The sequence below is a fragment of the Coloeus monedula genome (genome assembly GCF_965178545.1).
Source record: "Coloeus monedula genome assembly, chromosome: 17".
Lineage (NCBI taxonomy): Eukaryota > Metazoa > Chordata > Aves > Passeriformes > Corvidae > Coloeus > Coloeus monedula.
This window is the reverse complement of record NC_138797.1, coordinates 16539407-16560583: the sequence shown is the minus strand read 5'-3', so window position 1 is coordinate 16560583 and position 21177 is coordinate 16539407. Positions and strand designations below refer to the sequence as shown.

Below are 21177 nucleotides of genomic sequence, written 5' to 3'. Positions count from 1 at the left end.
TTGCACTCCTTAAAAGAATGCAAGTAAGTGTTTCCTAGACTGGACATCATTCAAAGTGATTTTTCAACTAGATCCACTAAAGTGCAGTGGCTTGTGCTGCACACCCATGCAAGCAAAAAGGCAATGGCCTTGAGTTTGTTACACCAGCCTGTGCAATCAGTCCTGTTTTTTGAGTAGACATATTTTTCTGCCAAAGATAACCAGGATGGGCAATACTTTGTACCTCCATTTGGCTGCCAGGTCAATACAACTAGAGATGTGAACATGAAATTTTCAGGTCACAACACACACAATAGCAAAGAACTTACAAGGACCCAGCCTCCACATTTGGTCCTCGGACATAGAATGGAACTCTGATATCAAACTCATATGGCATAGACTTCCCTTTCACCAGCCCAAACTGCCCAATATGATAACCATGGTCGGCCATGTATATTATATACGTATTTTCCAGTTCTCCTGTTTCAGCCAACATATTGTAAATCTGAAAAAGAGCAAAACAAAATATGAAATTAATTCCACTGAGTAGCTCTACATGTGGAACACTGGATATCGCTTTCTGCCTATGTGCAACATACAAATAACAACAGCTAAGGATGGCACTGAGTTATCACAATGAACCACTCTGAATAATACATAATCACATCTTAATTTTACTAACTGAATAGTGTGGCTATTACAAGGCAAAACTCTGTTTCAAGGTAAAACACAGCATGCCATTTCAAAAATGTTTGGGTTCAGTATTTTGCGTGAGAGCTGTCAAGATAGTACTAAATACATACAGTAACACAAGGTGTAATTTCAAAATTTTCTCTCCACTTTTATCTTTTTCTTGCAGCAAGAAATTTTAATAAAATGACAGCCTTTTGAATCTCACATATATTCAGGCAGCACTCAACAACTTCAGCTTCAGACAAATGAGTCTCCATTATGCAGAATATTTGCAAAATATCTTCCAGATAAATATCGCTCCATCATAGTACTCTCACTATGGAGAATTACGAGGAGATTTAAATGTGGATGCTTCTACAGATTTACATAAGAAACTATGTGAAATGTACCAACTTTAGCATCAAGGATCAATTTTCATGTGACATTTTGGCTTGAGAAAGGTAAGAAGGTGGTGGAATACCACCAAAGTGGTGCCTCACACAGGTGCAAAACACATCAGCACAGGACAAAACTGTTGTGTTGGTTTGGGAGTTTATTTTTGGTTCTTTTTCAGGTTGTTTTGTTTGTGGGTTTGGCTTTTTTTGGCTTTTGTTTTGGTTTTGGGGGGGGGTTGCAGGGTTTTTGATTGTTTTTTGGCTTTTTTTGTTTTGGTTTGTTTGTTTGTTTGTTTTGGGTTTTTTTTGAGTGTGTGAGGTTTTTTGTTGTTTTTTCTTTTTAATTTTGAAAGACTATTAACACATAAATCAGTAGAAAAAGATCAGCCTAACTTTGTAATTAAAACTAAAAAAGAACCTAACTGACTTGCCTGCAGTAAATCACCTGGAGTGAAAACCTTTTACTAAACAGAAAATCCTAATAGTGTAGTAAAGATCACCAATTTCCCCTAATGCTGGTATCTGATCCATCTAAACAGCTTCATTAACAGGAAGCAGAGGTCATATTTGCCTGAATCAGTAATTATAAGATATTAGTAATTATATTAGTAACAAGCTTATGCAATGCCATCCAGATAATCTCCTTTTTGGCCTAGAGGACTCCTCTAAGTCTAATGTAGACTCCTCTAATCCTCTAATTTATGTTCTAGCTTTTTTTGACTAAGAATGCCAAGGGATAAGCAGTAATTGCAACACTTTTAAATCTGCATAACCATTCTTTTTCAGTACAGCTTTTAGTGAATCCAGATCTTTCTGTGGGAGACATATAGTTTGTATTAAGAAATCTCATTGTTAGATGATGCAGATAATTTTAAAATACCAATCTATGTATTTATTTACTTCCAGTATTTAACCTCCTGGGCTGGGTTTACCCTGGGATCATTCCAGTTAGGACTCCTGTATCATCACTTTTTGCTGCTGTTGTTTTCTTCTCTCACAAACTCAGTGTCACAAGATTAAAACAGACACACATTTAGGTAGTTATTTCCAACAGGCTGTATGATGACTTTCTTTATCAAAGGTACATTTTTAGGCTTTATGATGCGTAGATTTTCAGGCAATCCCTTTCTCCTCCCCTTTATCAGCAGTAGTTCTGGGCATCAAATCAGCTTGTTCACACCACCCAACTCAGGGTACCTGTCTTTAGGAGATGAGGAACCTTACACATTGAATAAAGAGACAAAATGATCAGAGGTGAGAGGATTACACACTATTAAAAAACTGATGCAGTCCTTCTCCACCTTCTTTCTCCCTTATCTTCATATGCAGGACTATGTGGAGCTTAACTCAAGAAACAAGCACCTGTTTACCCAAAAAACAAAACAAAACAAAAGCGACTATTAATCTTACCATCTCCATAGAGTCATCCACAGACATGAGTGTTTGAAGGCGCTTTCTCTGTAGCATGTTAGTGAACTCCATATGTATGGGTTTCATGGGACCGGTATACCTCATTATCCAGTGCTTGTCTGGGTTTGGAGCATAGTTATAACTGGGAGTACTAAGGAAATGAGAGAAAACCACAATGTTTTAGCCAAGAAGAAAAAAGTGATGGTAATGAATATTAATTTCTATTTGATCAACACTATAGGAAGTACTATCTGAGGTGCACAAGAAAATATTACTTTTGAAATGTCTTCTAGTTTCATGTTATGAAACACAGGAAAATGAAAACAACTTGGGAGGAGGGAATAAAATCTATGAAAACATTAAACATACCTTATCTTTCCAGTGATTCCAGACTAACAAGTGTACATTTCAAGGCCAAGGGACTTAGCCTCAGAAGTCTTAACTCCACAAGTATGATCAGGATGAAGCACGTATTACAGAGCTCCTACTCATGTAATTGCTTTGCTTTCACTCCACTCACATTAGCACCAAATACTACGTCTTGTGCAAGCTGTTTGAAAATAACTATACAACTTGCTGTAAAGGTTCTACTATGTTCTTTAACAGCTTTTTGGAATTCAGCATGACTGGCTACTTGAATACTTTCACACTTATGCAACAGAGGAGCAAAGGCACTCTGTCTACTGGTATCCAATTGCATGTGAGCAGCAGAAGTGGATACACAGCCAGATTTTAAAGACCTGCAAAGAAAAGTGGGATGAGGAAAATAGGGCTGTATTTTGAAGACTCATTCCAGCCACCAACTCCTTTACTTGAAGTGCCTGCAAAATCCCAATAACTGGGTTCAACGTCCACCTGGAATCTCACTGTCCCTCAAAGTTCTCACGATCCTGGGACATCATTAAAGTGATGAGGAAAAATATTGTCCACAGTTTCACATGGTTGGGAGTCCCAGCAATCACTTTTCTATGCATAATTATATTACTTCAGGTTAGCTGAACCTAAATACAAGATTTATATTACCACCATGATGTCAACTCTCCACATCACCAACTCATTAGAAGATATTATTATAGCTTACATTTGCAAGAAATACTATTCTTACATACTATATTTATTCCTTATTACTTATGGTTGAAGACCACCTTTTACAATTTCTTCACATCATGGCTCAAAGACATCATGCACAGAGTCTAAAGTGTTAAAAATTACTTTTCCTAGGTAATTTGGTTAGACTTCCTTTTCTCATTCAAAGCAGTAAACTTGGTCTGTGCCAATCTGCAAGCCAAGAGAGTAACACGGTAACACAGGAAAAAATAGCAAATACTCATTTACTTTCCTCTTACCAACACAGAATTTCCTGATAAATTCCTATTTGGGAAATTTCTACTGTTGGTTTTGTGTAGGCAAGAGAGCAGCAAGGTAAGTTATTAAGCTAAAAAATAACATAAGTTGAAACTTCTCATCAAAATACTGCGTATCTAATGTATCTCTGAATATGACAGTCAGAAGACATTTAATATAAATATTAAACTAATAATCCGACAGTGAAATGTTTTATGCTGAAAGCCTCTGTTAGATGCTATCTGAAAAACTTTTTTAGGTGGCAAGTGGAGGCTTCTTCATACAGGGAGGAAAGTGCTGGTGTCTATTCTCTGTGTATTGTTAATAGTCTCTTGAATTTCAGAATGTTATTGTGGTTGAAATAATGACATTGCTTCTCTGAAAATGCTGACCGTTACGGAAACTGTTGCTATGTGATGCTCAGAATGAATCAAAAATGCTTCGCTAACTCCTTTTCAGCTTACTTTGTAATTCCCTGGCTGATTTGAAACCTCCCACTATTTAGTCCAACTAAAGCCCACAATTTTCTTTGATTACTACAAATGTAACACTTTAATCCTTAACAGATTTGTCTGTCTTATGGGAAAAATACAAAAAAGTAACATTCCTAGAAGCTAGCTGAAACAACTTCTTCGAATGTATCCAGAAGGGAAGCCCCAGACAGACTGAATTTGACCTTGAAAAAGATGGATGGTAAAATGTACCCTCTATTGAAGTGAATTCTGATCACCGCTAAAACTGCCCAGCTGCCACATTCTCTACAGCTCACAATATAGGCAGCAATAAAGGAAAACCATGCAGCTGAGGGATTTTCTCTGTGAATAATTTTCAAACAAGACAAGACTGAAGATGCTCACAGAGAGGAGCTCTACAGAATGAGATGGAGAGAGTCTGCAGTATAGGGCAGAATGGTCATACCAGCCAGAATATGGTAGAGAATCAAGAGAACAGCAGCATAAATTAGCCACAGAAGTACATACCAGAGCTCCAAGGCAAAGCAGCACCCAGACTAAAACCCATACCACTGTCTTTTAGCTATTACTAGCAACGTCACATGATGTAGTGTGTACATCAACCAATGTCAAGCACTACCATCCCACTTTCACTTGGCTTTTCTTTTCCACAGAATCCACTTACAGTCTTCGCCACTGCTGCCACAAGGAAACGTGTGGAGTCATACCACACAGTGTACTGCCTTCTGGTTTGGGGACTAGGCAAAGACTTTGCTCAGGGTATTGCTTATTGCTTTAGGGCAATTTGTAAGTGTTCCACCTGCATTCTGATCCTTCCTTACAATATCCACATGACAACCAAACAGTAAGAACTGCCTGCAACCCTTTATCATTGAGAGATTTATCTGTCACTGAGATTCCCTGGAATTTGGGAACAAGGGGAAAAATGGAAAGTAGAGAACTAATTTGTATCATTCCTTCACTGTATGTACACATTCTGCATTTTTACATTTACTCTTAAACCTAGGCCACTGAAAACTCCTCTTAAATATTTGTGACAAGTTATGCCAAGAGTACTATAAAGAAAACATTGTTCACCCAGAGGTACCCAGAACTTCCATACTCCAGAACCTGAAAATCAATCAAAGGTTTTGTTTTTTCCTTACATGTGTTGTGAGGCATTAGGAAAGAGCTGTGAGTACTGAGGGGCTGAATCTTCAGGGCCATGAGGAGCAGCATGGCTTATAACCATCAGTACTGGCCTGTGAGGATACATCTTCTTTGATATTCTAAAGAAGGTAATACTGTCATTGGTAATCAGATCAGTCAGATAATCCTGCAAGTAGAAGCAAAAGTATAATGAGACACTTGAAAAGGAATTTCAAACTGGGAGGTAATAGGAAGGAGAGGTCTGAGGTACCATAAGAAATAGGAAAAAAGAAGCTACTTCACTAACAAAGGTAGGAGGAAGAAGTAAGTTACAGATGTTAAAATCTCAAAAAACTAAAATCAAATAATTCTTTCTTCAGTGCCTAGAAAAACAAAAACCAACAGCTTCTAGCTTTTTCTCAGAAATGAATGACACTAAAGAAGATCAAATAGTACTCTTTCTTCCTAAAGTGGATAACTACATTATGAAAAACACAATGCTAAATACAATGACCAGGTATGAATGAAAAAAAATTATCAGTGTCGGTATCTTCTAAGGTGTATAGTCCAACCTTACATCACAAAAATACTTTGAAAAACCAAATGGCTCAATATTCTTTTTTCTTAACCTTCTTCTGAACCAGAAGTCACTAACACGAGAAGATGGTGGGCTAATTGAACGAAAGACTTCATTCAAAAATACAGTGACAATCTGATAGAGATGTAGCTCTATTGCACATATTGTTGAGAATTTAGAAATCTTCCTGTAGAAGAGTTGGACTATCTCTATACTTTCTAAGAAGTGTCATTATCGTTCTTATGATATCTGCAAGAGCTATAGGGATTGAAGACAGGATTTTTAATGACAAGCCATGCTCTCCCTTAGGTGCTTCACAGGAACACTACAAGTCTAAATATCCATCAAACATTAGTAGGATATGAAACTACACCTTAAAAAAACCCAAAATAACTGTCATGTCACAGCAGAATGTAAAATCAGATGTAACATATGGTCAAGCCAACAAGTACAAGGTGTGGTATAGACTGGATTGCATCTCCTTTTGAGTACAGCTTTCTGCCCATGGTTAAGACACTTGCTCCTTTTCACCTCTGTCAGCATCCTTGGTCTGAAAAGTCACCTTCCTTTCATTCAAAGGAAGCCTTTTCCACAGACTATATTTACTTCCCCCAAGTTATTTCTTGTCTATCCCAGAACAAGGCTGGCAAAGTCTCCATTTATAATTTTACACTCTGGTCCCAACACAAGGCATGACTGTTACAAAACTGCCATGATTATGACTGTTCCTGGGACGGTATTTTCACTCTAAATAGGCATTAAATGAAGGACTTCCACTCATAAAAGTAGGCAGGGGAAGGGAAAATGTACCAAAGCAAAACTGACTTCTGAACATGCTTTCAATGCCTGAGACGATATTCATAGCTGAGAGAGAATACTGAAGTGATCTCAAAAATGCACTGCTGTTTATCTTCATTGTGCTGCTTCTTTAAGCCGGTCAATCACTTTAAGCCTGTAACTCCTCTTTGATTTAGCCATTAGAAGAGTAGAGTTTTCCAATTTCATCTTAAAGAGACAGGTTTCCACATGCTCAAAGTGAAAATCACTACAAACCCAGCATTTACCAGGCCAAAAGACCAAACAGAAACATTTCACTGAACTGATTTCTTTTGGGTTTTTTTTAAAGGTCCACATTATAGAGGTTGTAGTTGTATGAAATTAAAATTCATCTAAAAGATGTTGGCAGAAATTGAAAAAGAAAAATCAAAGTAGAATATATTTTGTCAGAAAATCTGAAAGAATTTAATTTTCAGAGAAGCTTAGCAGTTACTTTAGAGGACAAAATGAACTGTTGTTTTGGTTTTTTTTCCTAGTTTTCCACTGGCACATAATTAACATCAGCTGGTTAAACAGACAGGACTAAAAAATAGTCTGATTATATTGCTCATTGCTGGAAAATCACATTTTCAGCAACAAGAATGGCAGAAAAGAAAGAGAAACAGTCTTCCAATTCGGCTTCTGTTTGCTCATTTGAACTCCAGTGTTAACATCAACCAGTGCTGTTGCTCTGCACACTATCATCTGTTTATTACTGTAGCTGTTTATTATGCAAGAATATGAAGATTATAAAAAGTCTGTCTTTTCATCAGCCTTATTTTTTGATTTATTTATTACCAAAATCAGTAAGAAAAACTAAAACAAGTGAAAACCTTAACATTTTCAAGTCTGGCATACACAAACAGTTGAATATATTGGAACATAAAGCTCCCTGTTGGCTCCTTGGTACAATGGAGATGGAGAACAGTGCCTATGAAATCACTTGACTGACACTGTTCCACAGAAGATATATTTCCATCATAACATTTTAGTACACGGCTGTAAAGATTAGCTCTGTCATTCTTCATAGATCAGAAGGAAAACAGAAGACAAATAATTCTGTACACTAGTTTGCACTTTCCCTTTAGCAGCTGATGATGGAAAAGGCAGCCCTAGACGACTGTGAAGTTTTATCTCTCAGCACAAAGTACATTCAATTATAAAAGGCAAATAGGGCAAAGGAAAATGGAAATCACAGAGAGGAAACCACAGACACCAACCTTTTAAAGGAAAAACTGGCTGTGAACACTCTGCTAATGAAACACAAATAGGAAGGCAGGATTTGCCATCAGATAGAGAAAGCGAACAAAACATCTGTTAAACAAATATACATTACAAATCACTTCAGAATGAGTCAATTTCCTTAGTGATACACTAAAACTAGAGCAGTTTTTGGATAGATTTAGTTACCATCCTACTTCAGAGTCACTTCTGCCCACTTTAGGACTTCACTAAAGCTGGTTCCTTCGGAAAGGAACACTTAGCTGAAATAAACATATCCCTGACTGCAAGCAGGTATTGAGCTGTAACATGTTAGATGAGGAAAAAAATAATACTGTGTTTGACAATGACTATCAAGCATTTTTGTAAGTTTGGTCAGGATATAACATCCTTGAAAGGATATTAAGAAACATATGCATCTGTATGCACAGAAATACAAACATAATATTTAAATCCTCCACTCATTCAAAATTATCATAAATTGTACCAAGATTCTGTGAACACTCCATAATATTGTGGCTGTGAAACAAGTTGCTTATACTAAAAGGATTGGTCTAGCTGGAGGGAAACGGATTCTTATCTCATTAATGCTTGTGTAACTCCGCTGACACAATAATTACATACAAAGCACAGAAATAGCTAACACACAGCATTTAAGTCTACTTTCACATCTTCAGCTTGTAGTATCTAATACAGTCTCAGAATATTTTACTTGTTTCCACTGCTGGTAGTAATGTTTTCAGTAACATGACCCTCCCAGAATGGAAGGTAACCATGCCCAAACACTACTGTTACCAGTTGTAGATAATGTTACACGTACCGGCTTTCAAGTATAAAAAGAGACTGAAACCATAAAGTACAGCTTTCTTATGGTCATGTCTAAATGTAAATAGAAATAAATCAACAGGACCTACCCTGGAGTAGTCATATCCATGCTTCTCCTTCACTCCGTTTCTACAGAGTGTGTAGTTGTAAAATCGAGAATTTTTAAGTAATCCAACCCATTCTTTCCAACCAGGAGGCACATAGGAGCCATTGTATTCATTAAGGTACTTTCCAAAGAAAGCTAGGGGTAGAAAACAGAAGCGTAGTAAGAAGGCATAACAGAAACACCATAGTTAAAGAGATTCTTTTCTTTCTGTTTTTTCTTAAAATAATTTTGTCCTCTCCATTACAATAGATTTAAGGTAAGTTCTGAGTTTTAAGATTGCCTCTGTTTTTTTAATTTGTATCTCTATAATGTAGATATTTTGATTTACAACCTATGTATATGAGAAACTGGACCACGATTACCATTATATTTTCTTTTTCAGTGCCTGATATACTTGGAATCAGACCACACGTTCTTCCTCCTAGACTCTTCTTATCCTTCACGCTGCTGAGCTGCATCCATCCACCTATTAGTGCCCCATGAAACTGAACTTCCCACTAAGAGTGTGAAATTAAAACTCATGTTTTAAGATATTAACACTCTACATTTAAACATGAATGCTGTGCATAAAGTACTTAAAAAATTTATTTAGAACATTGTTTTTCTGACCTATTTCAACAGACAATTTTCCAGATATTAACTTGGGTTTTGAGCATGAGTCTTAATTACTCCTAAAGATTTGTTTACCTCTTTAAAATCTTTTACTTCTGTATCTGGTATCAGTTTTCCCCAGCTCAAAGCTGAACAATTAGGTACAATTGCCCAATCCCTTAGTATAGGGATGGAGTGGGGGGAGCGAGGGAACACTTCTGTCCTTTTTTCTGAGGTATATCTAGCAAAAATTACTTTCAGTACTTTTTGTCCCCTGAGAGACAATCAGAGGAAAGCAGATGAGAAAGTACTCTTGGCATTGCATGGAACAACCAGTTAGCCCAAAGGTCAACTACATTTTGCCTTCACATCATGGCCAAATATACTCTTAGACTGACAATATACAGTGGAATAAACCTCGTGAAGTTAATGGGTTTACTGCAGAAATAAGGGAGTTCCAAGATAAAATCCTGTAATTCAGTATTAAGTTTGGTTCCATGGGTAAGATGTTTTCAAGAGATACCAGTTCTTTTTAGGTATCAAAATAACTGACCAAGCTTTCCAAAAATCAGTAACTCCTAAGTGCTGAAGCCACCTTCAAAATAGTCAACAAAACGGTCCCAGTCAGCAACTTTTGTGACAACTGAAAATATGACACTACTGTAAGGGTTAGAAGATGTGGCATTAGTATTATTACCTTAGTAACTGCAGGAAATCTAATGAGTTGTATAAAACATACAGTGAGTCCCTCAATCTTAGAGTATTTTCAAGGATGCAAAGAGGGGCTTAAGACTACATTTTGTTACCAGATCCCTTTAGTAACATCAGTTTCAAGATGCTAAGGAAGACTGGGTTCTGAGTACCTCTTACTGTTTCTTGTCTCTTGTATGTCTGCAACAGTCCTTGAAATGATGAATCCATTGAAGTACTTCACCAGGTAGATTAAGAGGAGAAACACAGGTGTGTATTCACACACACATTTTAGTCTACTGTGCACTGATGGCCAATTTTTCTCTACCTTGCAGCACACTGATAGTGCAGTGTGCTATCACATGCTCCATCCACCATCTCGCAGGGGACTAGTCTGATATCTAGCAGGACAAAGGCAAAGCACGGTAATCTTTGTGACACCTTTGTTCTTCTTCCTGAATTTGCATTGCACATTCCTCAGTGGTTGCCAAGGATCAGTGCCAAGATCTATTTACAGGGGAATTGGTGGGAGGGGAGCAGATGAAGCCAAATAAAACAAAAGTACTCAAACTAAATACCTCGAAATGGTCAACAAGGAATCAAACCAAAGAATGCTGATGGTGAGCCAAGTGTTGCTTGTCCTTCTCAGATAAGCAAATTTCCAATGGAATTGGGACCAAAGGTCCTTTTCACTGATGCCTAGGACAGCTTACAAAACTTTAAACCCAACTAGAACTGTAAGGCACAAATATCTTTCTGAACATCCCTCTCAGGCACCCTTTGAAAGTTACAAGGAAAAAAAATGTAGAAATGGTAATCTTTATGTCACCAATCTTTATTACAATTCAGGACATGATGTCTTGGTGTATCATAACAGCATGATTTCCTACACCAGGCAGCAGAAGGGGCAGTAGGAGTGCTTGCTGGTGCCTTGGCTGAGAACGCTCCTTTACGACACACCTCACTAGCGCTCCTCAGTCTGCTCATACACCTTGGCAGCCAATCCTGACAATTCAGATTTTCCATAAAACGTTTCCTAATGTCAAAACCACAATAGCGAGACATTTTAATAAAAATTTACCATGGGCATCACGCCCCCCCTTTTATACACCATGAGCACAGAAGAATCTTAACATTTAGATTTATCCTCCCCTTTCCACATGCAAGATTTCTTCCTCTTCCACATGTAAAACTCAAAAACCTCCTCAACAGTAGATTGTCAGACTTTTTAAAATAACTTTTAAAATGCTTTTTTACTCTAAGCAAAAGTTTACCCAGCTTAATGCTGAATCTTTACTAAAATACCAAAGTCTGCACTATGCTGTTTGGGCGACCCCTGAAAGAATTTCATTTAGAGCCATTTTGTTTATAGGATCTGAAGAAAACCCGGTTGCCAAGTTTCAGGGAGCTATTAGGATATTCCGCACAAGAATAATTATTTGCTGCATTTTAACAAAGTTGGGTGTTTTCCCATCTACCAATAAACCAGGAAGAAACCTACTAAAAGCATTAGTTCATGAATAAAAATAATAAAGTCTTACTGAATCCAATTAGGTGAAAAGTCCAACCACAGTTCAGTATAATCACAGACTTCCTTTCAACAAGATATACACTGAATAAAAAGTCATCTAGATTTTACAGTCGTTTATTGTCTGTACATTTACCTTTTACTTTTGACAAAAAAATATATTTGACACTTTTTTTGTAATCAACCAATAACCTCTTACAGTTCTGAAATGCCTCCATCTCAAAAATGTACCTAGTCCTCCCACACATAACACACAGGCCCCTGCCTGTGTGCAAAGTGCTATTGTCTCTAACTTGGAAGACAAGACAAAGGTCTCAGGCAGTACTTTTGCTACCAAAGCATACAAAAAAGACACGAGCTTGCTTAAATTCAAAGAAATAGAAATTCAACTTTCAGAAATGGAATTAGAATCTATCTGCAAATTTTATGCTGTAGGCACTGGCAAGTCTCTGGAAACATTACTGTTCTCTTATGCACTTCATTAAGGCATACAGCTTATTTGAACTCCCATATCACTAAATTCTTCCAGTGCCTACTCAATTGTGTATCACTGCTGTGGAGGACAGGTATATAACCATGTGGGCGATACAGAACACTCACACCTTAAACATACAGGAAAAACAACTTAGGAAAAATTGTTCTGAGTACATTACGTTAGTAAAATAAGCTTGATGATTTTGAAAGACCATCTTACTAACTCACCACCATGAACCAAGCCTATCAGAAGAAGTAGTAAGATGGACTGAGTCAGTAGATCTGGGCTATACATGAGGACTCATCGTAGATCCTTGGTTTCCTTTTGCAATAACAGCTATCACGATATAGACACTCTGCAGAATCTTTCTTTCACATCAATTTCAAGCCCGATAGTCTCAAACTATCTAATGGATGACAGCCCTTGCTAAGACAGTAATATTTCTATATAGAGAGCAGAGGACCTATGGAAACTAATTTACCTTCTAGAAAAATAATTCAGAAACCTGCTACCCAGTTTTGTAAGTTACCAAAATGTCCTGGAGGTATCCAACACTTCAGTTCCTAGTCAAGCAAATCACTTCTAAAAATTAAGTCTGACTTTTAAATCACTTGGTTATTATTTTTAACAACGGCCTGCAGTCCTTCATCGACTGCAAAAGCCATCTGTTCTGCAAATAGGTTGTTACTCTGATCTGGATAATCTGTTTTCATTACATGCAGATAACATGACAGAGTGCAGTGTGGCATAGTGGCTAGGACACTGGAGGGTGGATGAAAACTTGCATCTCTTCTTCGTGTTGGTTTTCATCTGCATGGGACCTTGTAGAAAGTACTTCACAATTCTGTTTCTACTTCTATCTATGCTTTGAGTTTTTAGGTCACTCATTATTCCTCATCAAGCTATTATACACAAAGATCAACTTAAGTTTTTAAGTATTTCTGTAAGAAAAAATAGCAAGCAGCAACTATTGCATAGAGCAAATTCTACAGGAGGGAACAGTTATCTAAGAGTCTTATTCCTGACCTGTATCTAGATATTAAAAACTGGTCACATGTTTATTAAAGGAGGAATGAACCTCAAAGGCTATTCACCAATAGCCTTTCTTCTCCTTCTCACAATTTAACGTTAAAATCACTTTAAAATAGCAAAAGCTCAGACAGTGAAGTACAAAATAATTACTTGAATGGAGTCAGCCACTGTATCTCTTACTCTAATATTAATGGAAGGAAATGGAAAGCTGTCACTGAATTTTAATTAATTCATTAGTTGATTATTGTAAAGCCTCATGAAAACGCTAAGAATGATTATTACTTTTATTCCAAATAAATATTTCATAATGGCAGAGTTGGACCTCCCAAACCCACTTTTCTCTAGGTTCAAAATACACAATTGGTTCAAAATGGCATTTTATTAATTCTTTGTATAATTCAAGTACAGACTTACCACCACAAAGAGATACCCACACATCACCATAGAAGCAGCAGCTTTTGCCTTTGTTAATACGTTCATTTAACTGAATTGGGGTAGCTGTACTATAGGGTACTGCTCAACAGGAACAAGGAAGGTAAGTTAGTCAAAATGTGTACTGCATTTGGTGCATACTGAGCCACACTCAGCCCTAACATAAATTAACGGAACTCTCTCAGAAGAATCACTGAAGCAAAAGCGTCCTTCTGCCAGGCTGCAATTGACCTACCATCCCTAGTTCTTTTGAATTTCTTAAGATAAAACATGTCTTTTCATTTCCTGACTGCAGAGAAAGCTGACAAAATACCTTAGAATCAGTCATCAATTTAAGACCTCATCATTCAGCCAGCTGGACAAGCGGAAAAGAGAAGCTTTTCTCATTCAGTAATGTCAAAAGAAAGTTTAAACCTGTATTTCAATATAACATCTTGGTATTTGTTGCTGCAGGACCAAAGTATACAACAATGCATTGTGCATTTTAAAACCCTTCTCAGAGAAAGAGATGCATATGTTCATAGAAAACAGATCCTTTTTTCTATAAATATTTACCAGGAACACTTGGCAGAGAACTGCCATTCAGAAATGCTTGTCACAGGATCTCTTTGTTTCTTTTCCATTCTAGTAATGTCCTACTCTAAGCTGAAGTACCAGCATCCACTATTTTAAGTTAGTCATGATTCAGATGTAGCTTAGTGACTTTCTGAAGATTGATTCATCAACTGAATTGGTTTACTTACATAAACTGTCCTCCTTGCCCAATTTCCCACTTTATGCTATAGGAGAATATACTGAGATTGGGAACTCGTGGGAAGGTATAGTGGCTACATAACAAGAACACATGTTGCTATTCAGGACACTGGCAGTTTTTAAACTGTGAGACATGTTAATGCAGAACACAACATACTTGTAATGCCTATTGCCTCAATGGCTTCCCTTGTAGAAGGAAAACCCACCCTCTGTATTCCCATGTGTCATAGGTCAGCAAGCATAGTCCCAGAAGGGATGTCCTTGCTAAGGGGTGCTTACAGTTTCCTCTGGGAACTGATAGAACCTATCAGCTGGCCAGTTTGAATATGGACAATTCTTTAAGCCACTTAAAGTTGTGAACACCTCTGTGATCCACATTTAAGAATAGGCAAACTCCCCTCCAAGCTCTCTCTCGTTTCTGGCGCTGGCACAGGTGGCTGCAGGCCCTGTGTGGGGGCCAGCAGGCCCGGCCATCCTGGAGCCATGGACCTGTTCCAGCCATGGAACCCCCCCCACTGCCTTGCCGTGGGCAGCCGGAGCGGCTCGGCTCTCCCCCCTCTCCACTGCGATAAGGAAAATTCAACATTCCAGCTGCAAAGCTGCAAGGCCAAGGTGAGATTAACCCTTTTACTGCTGTGAAGAGCTGAAAACCTGAGGGAAGAGAGAGAGAGGAGATGCTTAAAGCTGAAATTCTGTTGTGAAGCTATGATATATCAGAGTATCCTGTTGTAATTTCATGAAGATACGGGGGGGTGGAGTGTTCAACTCGTGAGCAAAAGCACCTGCGCCGAGATAGGCAGATGCTGACGCAGCTGTAATTTCATGAGAAGTTTGGACAGGGAGAGATGGACCAGATGAGGACTTTTGCTCCAAACGGGAAAGGAGAAAACCTCAGTCCCTAGAGATGCTCCCAGAGATGGTCCTAACGATGAAGATGAGGAAGACCCTTTGCTCCCAGGGAAGGAGAAGGGCCTCTGTTTTTGTTTCTGAATGGCTCAACCTTAAAATTGTACCCCAAAACACTTCAAGAGTGCACCCTCGAACACGGGAAAACCAATTGCTATCTGTGTGTGACCTTGAACAAGCTGCAAGTCGGGGGAAAGGACTCACATGTGAGCAGAGAGACTCCTCTTCCTAAATGGACTGAACAATATTTGGAAGTGGGCGGCTGTCTCGTTGTGATAATGTTTTCATAGCATGAGCAAGGAGAGACTTCTCTTTCTAAATGGACTGAACAAGGTTATTATGGAAGTGGTAAACAGACTGAACATCTTAAGGGTTGTCTTTTCACATTGTCAGTGGGAGAAGGGAGGAAGGTGGGGGGAGGAGGAGAGTTCTGAAGGTGGTATAATTTTTTTTTTTCCCTTCTTTTAGGTCTGTTAATAAACTTCTTTATATTCTTTCAAGTTTGATGCCTGCTTTGCATTTCTCCTAATTCTTATCTCACAGAAGATAAACAGTAATGAGTATTTTAGACCAAACCACTACACCATGATATTTAATTGATGGACATAAAGTGACAGCAAGCCTATGGATGACAGTCAAAATCCTGGCTGTTACAGCCAAAGACTGAACTTCCCTTGAGCTCAGCCCCTCTATTCTTCCAAGTACAGTGCCTAACAAAGTTGGTCAAGGTTTTCAACGTGCCAAAGTTAAAAAATGTAAAACTGACAACCAAGGCTGAAACCGAAGAAACAACTGGGGGAAAGACATACCTTTTCCATCTATTTTTCACTTGCAACTTGTGCCAGAAAAACCTGCACCACACTGCTCTCTCCTGCCTGCATGCGACTAGCACATTCCCAAAGGTGTCAGCAGCTGCACAAGTCTCTATAGATCCCAGCCACAAATGCCACTACCCCAGAGAACACACTACAGTGCAGAAAGACTGATCCCCAGAAGAATCATCTTTTGCAACAAAACAAAACACAGGGAAATCACAATGGATAGAGAAGAGGCAAAGGAGATGTGAAACCAGCAGCAGGAAAGAAAAACAGATGGAAGCTATGAAGTGGGGTAGGAGAGTACAATTTCTGCCTTCAAGATAACACAAAAGAGAAAAAAGAAGAGAAAAAACACAGGGAGAAGGCCTGGGTTATGAATCAATTAAAAAGCTTTCTCATTCCAAGGTTGTCAACTGAAATACAAAAGCATGCCTCAAAAAGCTTTACTCCTCATTGCCTCTTTTTCTACTCCTTAAAAAATCCAAAACCGACCAAACAAAAAAACCCCAAAACCAACGAACAAACAAACCACACCAAAACCAAGGAATTAAGAAACTAAACTGTATGTTTGCAGAGCAAACCAGTACTACAAAGGACTTCAAAAATAAAAAATAAAACCCAACAAATTAATTCCTATGCTTTCCACATCTTCCTTTGTTCACTGTAGTCATGTTCAAGGAGGTCTCTCCATTTCAGAGAAACTTTATTCATAATCTTCAAAGTATTCTTCTTAGCAAGTTTCTTTTGAAACTTGAGAAACTGAGTATATACAAGGTTCTCAAATACAATCTCCTGCTGTTTCTGAAGCAGGTAACGCTAATATCTTTGCGGGGGGGAAAAAAGATAAAAAATACCTTATTACTGCTGACATCCTTCATAGTGGATAACTCCAGACTTTAACTGGAGAACAGAAATGAATGCCAGCCTCCAATTACAGCAAATTCCATTTAAATTTGTATAACAACATGTCACATTTAACTACATGAATGAGGATCTCATTTTCACCTTACGATCACTTTGTACTTGTAAAAGCCCTATTTCTATGTGTTCCAATAAATTTAGTTTCCACATTAAGAGAGGTAGACTGAATATGTAATATAGATTGACTAAGATCTTGGGTCTAAATTTAAACATTAAGTTAATGTAAAAAAAAAAAAAGACATATGAACACCTTGCAATAGCTACTCAAGTTGGTAAAAATTGCAGGTTCTTGAAATACAACCACTAAATATAAAAATTATTACAACAGACAAAGCTCAGTAAACACAAACCAAATAATCTATGAAGAATAAAACATTAACCTTGGTTTGTACTCATATGCTCATTGGTATTGGTGCCAGGAATGATAAACGGAGGGACACAGCAAGCAATTAATAAGATATGTGCACTTCCCCTAGTTTAGCTCTTTCCAAATTAATTCAGATCTTCATTTTAGAAAAACAAAACAAGGAAATCCCTTACTTAAGACTGAAACTTAGAAGAAATAACACATAAAACTCACTTGAATAGTCAGAAAGAAAATAATGATCTTGTTACAATTACTATTCAAGGCTTATATTAGTTTCTGGAAGCATCAAATAACTATGAATTCAAGGAAAAAAACCACATACTATTACTAATGAGTATAATACAATACTGCAGTACATATACACTATAAATATCACAAAAAGAACCAGTTTTATGCTCATTTCTCATCATGACAAAAGGCAAGAAATGTAACAAAACCACTGTCACAGGCAAGGACCTGAATCTGATGTCAGGGGGAAGCAAGAAGAAATTAGGTGTGAAACATATGCTATATGTTTTCTGAAATCCTTTCTACAGGATATTTGTTCCTGAGGAGCACTGCATGAAAAGAGGATAATTTGTTTCTCAGGAGTGCATTTCATCTCGCCAATTATTCCTCAGTCATTATTTATCCTAAACACCTTTCCGGGAATTGATTGTCCAGAGAAATCACACCAGCTGACTGTCCCAAAGCACAAAAGGAGCAGTCCCTTCCCTTTCATTCTTAATTTGCTTAATATATCAGTTTTATGAAAAAAGTCAGAACACTAATTCCTTTTCATAGCATTTTTCTTGGTTGTTCTGCACACTTCAGGTAATTGTAGGCCATATTCTACGTTTGCTAGACCTTCAGTTCAAGCATGAACAGTATTTTATTCCCACCTTCTGAAAAACAAAAGTCTTGGGTTTTTTGTTGACTGTTCATTTGTAAATAAAAATTTCCTCAAGTAAAAGTGCAAGGAAGCTAAACCAACATGGAAGACTTAAGCTCTGGCATTACACACTGCTGCAGTAAAGAAGAAATTAGAATTAAAATATTATATACGATAGTCTCTGTACTAGTAAGTCTAAGGAAGCTTTCAGATGGACCCAGCCTTACCTGTCCTGTACCCTGTATTGTTGAGGTACACTGCAAACGTGCGTATTTCATGCTGAGCCTGCCAGGATGGAGAAGAACAGTTCTCATTGTTAGTGTAAGTGTTGTGGTTGTGGACATACTTCCCCGTAAGAATAGAGGAGCGAGATGGGCAGCACATGGGCGTCGTCACAAAGGCATTGATGAAATGAGCACCTCCATGTTCCATGATACGTCTTGTTTTATTCATCACTTGCATAGAACCTGTAAGAGGAAAAACATTTCAGAATTATTTTCTTGTTTCAGTCACAAGAGCTATGTAAAAGCTCGGACGTTACATTAGAAACCAGAAGGAAGCACAAGTAGAAAGGGCATTGTTATCTCTGACTGAACCCAAATCCAGAGAGGTTACTCCTGCCTCAGTGAAGTTCTCCCACTGTTTCAGTAAGGACTAAATACTGAAGTACCAAGTAAAGATTTGACTCAACCATGTTAACATAGATCATAATGCTTCTTTCATTTCTCTCTCTCTAAATTCAAGATTTACAACTGTAACTATCTGCACCATCTCCACAGCCTTTCTGGAGCTGCTAATACTGTTCACCCTAGTACTGAGGGTGAAAAGCACTTTATGCAGAAACCCTGACCAAAGCTTGCATGCTCTTTAAGTGTTATCTAATCTTTGGTTTCACAAGAAACCTGATACGCTACCTTTTGTGCCAGCTTTATGCAAAAGGCTGAGGGCTGTAACCACAGAATCATTTCGTTTGGAAGACTATTTAGTCCAAACTACTGCTCAAGAAGGGTCTGCTAGAGTTGTTCTCTAGATAAATTATTCTATTCCCTAATGTGAGGTATTAGGAGGTATTGATTTCTGTAATTGTCACTGAACCAAAGACAACAAAAAGCTCCCATAATAATTTCCATAACGAGTTCAGTGAGTTCTAGCTATCTGCTTCATCCATTCTGCTAACAGACTTCGTATCTACATCTTCTTAGGCTTGATTCTGCAGAATCAGATTTTTAGATGACTACTCAGGGCAGGTAACACTATGTATTACATAACCATTGTCTAAAAACAAATAAGCAAGGGACTTGAATAAATCGGGGTAACATGAATAAAAGTCTTTGACAACAATTACTGAATGCCACAGTGCTGCCAAATGGTTTTTCTGTTTATTTAAGACAAGGTTTTGGTCAAAGACTGGATCCTTACCATAGACATCCACCTAGCTAAATCTGGATCCATATCAGTGCTCTTCTTAAACCCAGAAACACCAAGAATCAGAGAAACAAGAAATTTAATTTCCCTGTTCTATCAGTGCCTAATAGTTAAAACTGCATCAGAACAAGTTAGGTAAAATTTTCTTGATCTAGGAAGAATTCCAATTTTGTAAAGAATTCATCATGGTACCTGTCAACAGCATGACCTTGCAAAGGAGATTAAACCTGTTCATCACCAACCCTTCCTTCTTGTTAGGAGCAGAGAAAGCCAACTGACAACACGTAGATGAAGGTATGGGCTCATGCTAGAATAGGGTTGGGGCTAACTTACCCAAGGCTGAGTTGGATTAACCGTTCAGCTTTAATCAATGCATCTTGCAACCATCTGGCACAAACTGTGTTGTTTCTGTCAATAATGCATTTAGGTTTCTTCTAAGCTCTTTATGCAGGGATTTCATTATGAAATTGCAACAGTAAGTTGATTGATACAGAGCACATTGATATAACCAGGAATCAAAACCTAGAGGGAAAATGGTCTTAAGCCACATACAAAATCTGACTCTCTGGCACCATGAAGGAAGGTTAATTGCTACTGTAGGTCATTTCACCTAAAAACTGCCATAGTATTAGTTTGAGACCACTTGTTTGGAATGAGTATTAAAAAAAAAAAAAAGAAAAATTACAAATCTGTTTGTGCATTTCTCGGGTCGGAGGACGTCGCATCACTTTGTGACATGAACCAAGGCAGGTTATTGCACTGTCCCCTTAGAACTTGCTAAACTTCACCTATCAAAAAGGAGTTTCTGAAAAAAGCAAGATTTACTCTTTTGTTTCTATAATAGCTGTGTATTAAGTGTTAATGCCTAAAGGTACTAATAATGCAGTTAACAATTATAACAGCTAATTATACATGATGTGAGCCTGAAAACTGTCATGTTTCCTCTGTGCTGTCTTATGAGCTAGCCCAAGCATAAACAGGCAGTCTGAAAGAACGTTTTGTCATCCCAATATTGAAATACAATTTAACAACCCCTTTAAATGACAGAGGCATTTGTGCATAAATAACAGTACATGTTAAGACTCCCCTTGGGGACAATAAGCTTCTTTAATAAAACTGCTGTAATGACAAGGCCCTATATACCAACAGTCTTTAACACAAAAACATATGATCTAATCTGCTTCTCCAGTTTGAGAACTAATAGAGTGACAGAGCAGTGGAAGGTAAAAATCCAGCATGCTCTTCTGTATAATCTTAAATAGGGCAGCTTTAAATATTTTAAACAGCATTAAAATAGCCAACCAAAACTTATTTTCTTCAGTTTGCCTCCAATACACACACATCCATTCTCTGGCAGATTACTTATGTGTTAATCAGCAACTGGAACCTCACTGCATCACCTTTTGAGCTAGAAAACCTTCT

The 21177-nt window shown here is 37.8% G+C and overlaps 1 protein-coding gene across 1 annotated transcript in view; it reads right to left on the bottom strand.

Moving 5' to 3' along the window:
• Positions 1–21177, bottom strand: part of SULF2 (sulfatase 2) — a gene marked incomplete at its 3' end in the record, with an annotated part of 58545 nt that overhangs the window by 33431 nt on the left and 3937 nt on the right. Inside the window, exons 2-6 of the mRNA XM_082292844.1 lie at positions 18558–18797; positions 8930–9081; positions 5419–5588; positions 2457–2607; positions 309–484 (exon numbers count right to left, since the gene is read on the bottom strand). Of these exons, the coding sequence (XP_082148970.1) occupies positions 309–484; positions 2457–2607; positions 5419–5588; positions 8930–9081; positions 18558–18797 (889 nt within the window). The remainder of the gene's footprint in view (positions 1–308; positions 485–2456; positions 2608–5418; positions 5589–8929; positions 9082–18557; positions 18798–21177) is intronic.